The 6,973-nt window shown below is 39.3% G+C and overlaps 1 protein-coding gene across 1 annotated transcript; it reads left to right on the plus strand.

Moving 5' to 3' along the window:
- The first annotated feature begins 1,502 nt into the window (after positions 1-1,502).
- On the plus strand, positions 1,503-6,501 carry LOC138033213 (uncharacterized). Its single transcript, XM_068880978.1, has 2 exons — positions 1,503-1,620; positions 5,793-6,501. The coding sequence occupies exons 1-2, from the start codon at positions 1,521-1,523 to the stop codon at positions 6,341-6,343; spliced, it is 651 nt and encodes a 216-aa protein (XP_068737079.1). The 5' UTR covers positions 1,503-1,520; the 3' UTR covers positions 6,344-6,501.
- Positions 6,502-6,973: the final 472 nt, after the last annotated feature.

Genomic DNA, 6,973 nt, shown 5'->3' on the forward strand with positions numbered 1-6,973 from the left:
CCAGAACGAACCGGAGTAAAAAGGCCACCCTCTAGGTCAATGACTGTTAATTAGCTCCCAGTTTTATAAAAAAAAAATGGACTGAGACTCCAGTAGATTTGTGTTCAGCAGTTAACAGAGTCATTTACTATTAAGACAGTTGAATATTTCCGTTTTGTTTTTCGTTCCTTACTATAGCCTGTTTACTTCTTTTGTTTTGTTAGCATATTTATCAGGCTAGTTCAGTTCTTAAAAAAAGGGAAATTGTTACAGTAGATAGCTCTTGCATTATTGTGGATACATGCGTTTCCTTATATGGTCATTAAAGAGATCACTTCTTGTTAACTGGCCTACCGTATGCGTCAAAACAATATCAGACAAAACTGTCGCAGATATTTGGTGCTGTACGGCTTAAGTAATAATCTTCCAAGGTGTCTTTCGGTTTAGAAGAAGTTTCGAATTGACTTATCTGTCATTGCTCTGTTACGGCAGTCAGTTGATTTGTTGATTTTGTGTAGTTTGATCAATCACTCGCCCCTACTTTCTGTGGAACTTAAAGTATTTAAGCTACACAACTCAAAGCTTCGTTCCAAAAAATATTTATCAAGTATACATTATTAGTATTTTGAGTTACAACCAACAGAGATAAACTCTGAAAAACTATCCAACCTCCGAATTGCTATCCATTCTTCAATTTTGCCTTTCCCTGCCTCCTTTCGTATTAGTTGTTTTATTCAAATCTTCGTTTAACGTGCCGAGTAAATACTTTTACGTTTCGTTTGATTTGTTTAACAGTTTTCTTACCACAGCTGTTTGGAAGCTAGTCAATCTTAACAAACAACTGATTAGTATACTGCAAGAAATTATTTTAAACTGGTATAACCAACTCATTCAGTGCTAGGAAGGCAAGTTGAACATATCGGAAGGAAAAACTACGTTTTTCTAGCCGGTAAGGATTACGTGCAGTTACCAAAACGCTCAAAGTAAATTAATTAAAATTGAACAAAGAATTTGCTCAACTTTTCGATGACTAGTTCGGATGCTTTACCACTGAACTAGGAAAGTTCGTCTCCTGCAAAGGAGCACTCAGGTTTTTTCCGTGTATCCCCAAGTCACCATTTCAAAATATCATCTCGTTATTTCATCTACTGAGGCTAACAATTTCCATCGCAGTCATTCATTTCACAAGCGAGAATGCACCGTTTCGACATTTTCATATCGAGCTCCTGTCGAGAAGCGTGTACACGATGATTTTTGGATTGGTTTTACATCGAAGTCAGACTCTCAAAGACTAATAAGTCCTTCATAGTTAATAATTACACTTGGAGTGGGCAACGTCTTGACAAGGAAATAAATCATTTTGTGGTTTTTTCGTTTTCTTTTTTTAATTAACATTTTAAAAAACACGGCAGACTGCGAAAATGCAGAGATTTAAATACATGTAGTATGCCAATAGCACGCTGCTGCTTATGTTTTTTCTCCAGTAACAACCTATTTTTACTCCAACATCAGGAACAAAGTCTTGCAAGCACATCCGGGATATGAATGTCTCCTATTGGAAAGAGGACGGGTATTACTGGATCGACCCGGCCAGTAATGGAACAGTCCTGAAAGTTTTCTGTGATATGACTACTGACGGAGGTAACGGATAAGAAAAATCTTGCCACGATTAACTATACTTTAAGTACAGAACTACCCTACTGCTAAGGAACCGAAACTCTATCTCAAATGAGTGATAACTTTTTTGGCACCTGCCTTCCCTTACTCTCGCCCAGTCCACTAAGACCTATGTATCTAATCAACCCCGCCTTAAGGGAACCACCAAAACTGTCGTCGGACGCTTAAGGGAGGCAAGAGTCAACAAGAAGTCAGGCCACATGCAGTATATCTTTTAGCTTCTTTTGTAACTGCTTAAGGTGCAAAAGAAACGACTTTTAGTTCATTCTATCATGTCCACAATTCAAATAAAAGAAACTTCATATGTTCTCAAAAAATGTTTGTTAATAACCTTTGCCTGCTTGCAGGCGGTAGATGTTGTTGTTGTCCCGAAACATATGTCATTAGACACCATATTGCGGGTGTATTTCATAATTAATAAGTGAAGTTAGTGTAGTCCTGAAGTCCTGAGAACTAATGAATGAGTTGCGGGTCCCCAGGCCCCTTCGTTTTTCCCCTATATTTGCAAAGACTTCTGGGATCGCCAAGGGGCAAACAAACCAGTCGATTGCGCTGCTCGAGTTAAAATACGCGACTACAAAACGTCCAATAAAAGGTATTTGTAGGATTTCAAGAAAATTAATATAAATCGTTTGTGTTTAAGAAGTAGTCATAAGTGATGGCGATCACCGTGCAGTGAGTGTATGGGTGCGACAATGACCGTCGATATTCAGATCAAACTAGTACTGTCTTGAGATTTTACTCTTATCGAACTAACAAAGAAATGACAGCTTGGGAGAAACAGCTTCAAAGAACAAACTTCAAGGCCAACAAGAGCACTATAATTTACTGTAATCATTTTGCCGGTGGATACTGTTTTAATACTTGCGAGAAGCCCATTTTGTATATGAAAGGTTATCTAGATCAGGGAAACGATGTGAAGGCTAGAGAAAACATCGACATGAAAGGAAAACGAAAGCAACATTCAAAGCCAGATTCCGAAGCAATGCCGTGATAGCTATCTAGAGGAAGAGTCGGATTAAAGAACTTCGCGCAATTCCGATTTAAATTTTCCACTTTCAGTCGAGGATTATTTCACATCGCAATCTTAATTTTATTTTCAATTGTGTTTGCGTTCCATGCCATTAGCATTAGATCGGTTTGAAGGAGGGAATAGTTTCTGATCAGTTTTGATTTTCGTTTCAAAAACTGTATATGACGACATTCGCTTTATAGTAGTTTCAGTTGAAGATGGTTTCATTTCCGTTTTCATAGTTGTCGCATTTTCAGAAAAAGCCTCTACAGGTATGTTCTTGATCACAAGTAGTTGATGGTTTGACGTTACATATAACCGCAGGTTGAATCCCAGAAGATTTTAGTGAATCGACCCTAATGACGCTCGGAAGAGGTTTTTGTTTTTTCAGGACTGAAGAGTTTGCTGTATCACTGCAAGCAGCGGGTTCGTTTAAATCGGTTTTCTGTATAGATTGAACTGTATTCAGTGTTGACACTCTTTCCGAGCTTTGCTTTAACCGGCACCGAAGCAAAATATTTCACATTGTTGCCCAACGGTATCCAACGGCGAAATCATGAGAGCAAACTTTAGCGCTCTAGGTGACCTTGAAGTTTGTTCTTTGCAGTTGTTTCTCTCAAGCAGCCATTTCAAGTCTTAAGACTTGTTGGATCACGGAGAGTAAAATCTGAAGACATCACTAGTTTGATCTGTCGCTGTTAATATCGACGGTCATTGTCGCATCCGCATACACTGCACACCCATGACTACTTCTTAAACTCGAACGATTTATATTTCTAGCGGAGCTCGAGTCGACTGCTTTGTTTGCCCCCTGGCGATCCCAGAAGTCTTTAGAAATATAGAGGAAGACAAAGGGGTCGGGCCTGGGGACCGGCAATTCATTCATTAGGCTAACATTGGCTGACATTTGACAACTTGAGCTGAAGTCATCTTCAGAGTCAACCAATTTCTGTTAACGTCAGTAGATGATATATATGTTGTCTGTAAAATCCAATCTCAGATTACCTAGCTTAAACTGGTTATCCTCGTTTTACATACTTAAATCAGATGAATTGAAAAAACCTTCTTGGAGCCTAAATTAAGCCTAGAGAAAAGTTATGGTCGGAGTAAGATTAGTTTAAATTGCTTATTATACACGGATATCAATTGACTTATTATTCAAAAGTAAATGATGAAAAGAACTGTTGGGTTGAGGATGTTCGTCGTTGTAGTGTGGTAGTGAAGACAAAGGACTATAGATCTGGAGGGTGCAAGTTCAAGTACCGTAAACCGGAAAGAGCATCAGAAGTACAGCCTTCAGTTTGTTTCCTTACAATGTTGTATTGTGAAAGTGAATGGCTAAGTGTATGAATGATGCGTGATGTGTTGTGATGCGAAAGACAGAGCACGAGGGAAGATAGAGGTGTTTGAAATCCTTTTGTGGGGGGGGGGGGGGGATTGATAGCTGCTTTAAAATAGGTAGAGTGCATATTCAACCGAGGTAATTTAACCTAGGTAAGGCGGATTCATCTTGAGACCGGATTTGACCGACAACACAAACACTCTGGTCGTTAATATGATTGGTCAGTCGTGACGTTACGGGTGGAATGTCAGTTATGCCCATATGTCATTGGCTGTGAAGACAGTCAAAGGTGACTGTTGCAGTTACATCCGTCTATAGGTCCAAGGTCTGCATTGTTACACGGACAAGCCAATCAGTGTGTTGTCCCCTTTACCCCATTGACTCCAAGGAGTGATATTTTACTCTCTGTATAAACGCCAGACGATTTTACTCGTTACTGGGGGGCGGTTAAGGAGTCAATGGTTCTATTATTATATAACTCCTTAGTTCAAACCATTAACGATTTTAACAAGGAGTTTCTTGCACAATGCTTTGGTTCTGCTATTTCAACTTGCGAAAACTCAGTAATAACGAAGAGAGATAACCACCAGACCATGAGTCGGTATGAAAGTTTGGTCTGTTATCGTATGTCAGTGCAAGTCCATGTGCACTCAACTGGCAACATTTCCTATGGCTGCTAAAAGCGCTCGACTAATCGTCGTAAGCTTCCAACACCACGTAATCTAAATATGTACTGATATTGATTTACAAGATGTGAATGAAGATATTATATGGGTATAAGGTTGAAATAATGGGGGTTGAAACTGCGACAAAATAAAAAGTAAACGAATAGATTAGTTATTGAAAGCAAGGAGAAACGATAAGAGACAATAGAGTTACTTACGTAGTTACGTTTTTACTATATATTATAATGAGATCGACCAGCCGTGCTATTCGACTGGTCCATTGGAATAGAGCGGCAAAAGTACGACGCTGATTCAGACGTCGGACCCTCTCTTGTACCGAATCAAATGCATACATTCCGCATACATTACATGCATTATATTTTTTTCCCAGATCTCTGTGCGTTTAAGTGACTTGACCAGCGCAAAAGGGTCCGATTTCAAACAAAATGGCGGGAAAGGAGGAAGGAAATGACTGCACAAAAGAAGCATTTTTGCAAAATATTTAAGAAACGGAATGACAAGAGAGGTCAACGAACAGGCTGCAAAATGCTATTGAAGGTTTGGCATGGCAACCATGTTGCATGGCATCAAGAATGAAAATGTTTTGCATTAGAAAGAACATTTCCCATAGGAAATTAAAAAGAATCGATTGTTCCTGCCGCGCAACATGGATGCCGTGAAAAACCTCTATTACGGCATTAAGGACAAACAAACTTGAAACAGAACGATAATGAAGAAAACACGCTAAAATCTAACGCATTCTTCTTCATCGTATCAGTCAAAAGAGATGGATGTGGCGAGTGATCTCTTGCAAGGGTTACAAAAGGAAAAGAAACTTTTCAGTTGTAGATTCTAAAAGTCGTTTAACTCTTTTGGTTTAAGACGTCCGAGTCGGTCTTCGCTTACGAGGCAATTCAACTTTTGGTAGTTTGGTGAACTAGTTAAGGTAAACAAACACTAAGGAGATCTAATGTCAACGGGAGCTTTATTTGCAGTTCGTTCCCACAGTGAATTAACGGTTAGAGCATGGGGCCGCTGTACAAAGCACCCAGTGTATTCGACATGTGTTTTAGTATTTAGGTTTAAAGAAAACCTTACACTTTTACTCTGATTTCAGGGGGCTGGCTACTTGTCTCCAAAGTTGTGATGCACAATTCAACACCTCCCACTCAGGCGCCACTCAAGACTACATACCGAGGAATAGCGAGCAACCATATGGTTCTTACCAAAAATGCCATGAATCAGCTGAGAACACATATTAATTTCACTCAACTGAGATTCCACTGCAAGAAACAGACAACTAGGCGCACATTCCACATCACCACTGCTGCTAACAGTTCGGGTGAAGCTGTCGTCCAGTACTTCAGTGGTCAGACGGATGTTTTGCCTTACGCTTGTGGCTCTTTTGTCAAAATGAATGACGATAACTCTCGCCTTGCCGAAAAATGTCATGAGTGGGGAAAAGAGAACGGCACCTACGGCGTTGGTAAATGGAGTCATCAAAACCTCGATGAAGACAGATTATATAATCACCCTGCCTTTTACGAAAATGGGGCTCACTGGCTGCTTGCTTATAATCACAAAAGTTTTTCAGGCAGGTTTGAATGCGATGATTACAAAAATGAGAAGATATCTGCTAATGACTTTTGGAAAATTTATGCTCGTTAGAAACGCATGTCGTTTTGGTTTACATGAGTAGTGTCCATTCAACAGTCCTTTGGGTGTCGCTGTCAGAGTATTTTTCGTTCTTTTCGTTTTGGTTAATGTGGATCGTTATTGTGGCTTGTATTTTGTGATTCCAAGTTACTCAATTCATTTGTCAGTTTATAAAGCTACAAATCAAAAGCAAATCAAAGAGGTTGATTCTTCAGAAAAAAAAAACACGAAAGGACCCAAAATCAGAAGGACCCAAATCAGAGAAGTGCAAAATAATTTTCCCACGGTATGATTGGTTAACTCGGAGGTGATAAGCACATGCAGTTTTGACCGAATGCATAAATGGCGGCCAAAAAAATATATATTTTGTTTATGTACTAATTAGCCTCACTAGTCTCGTTTGCGTGGGCAAAATATAAAAGAAATTTTGCTTGAGAGCGAGGCTAGTGAATCTCATTAGCACATAAACAAAAGAATACGTTTTTGGCCGCCATTTATGCATTCGGTCTATTAATCAATTCCAAACAGCTCAAGAGAAAAAATAAGTTAGTGTTCTTAATTCCCTGTTCGTTAAATGTACATTTGGAATAGCCAGCACCAGTGCAGTAGATGCAAAGATATGACAACCAGAAATAAAATCGA

The sequence above is a fragment of the Montipora capricornis genome, chromosome 14, assembly GCF_036669925.1.
Source record: "Montipora capricornis isolate CH-2021 chromosome 14, ASM3666992v2, whole genome shotgun sequence".
In the NCBI taxonomy this organism is placed as follows: domain Eukaryota; kingdom Metazoa; phylum Cnidaria; class Anthozoa; order Scleractinia; family Acroporidae; genus Montipora; species Montipora capricornis.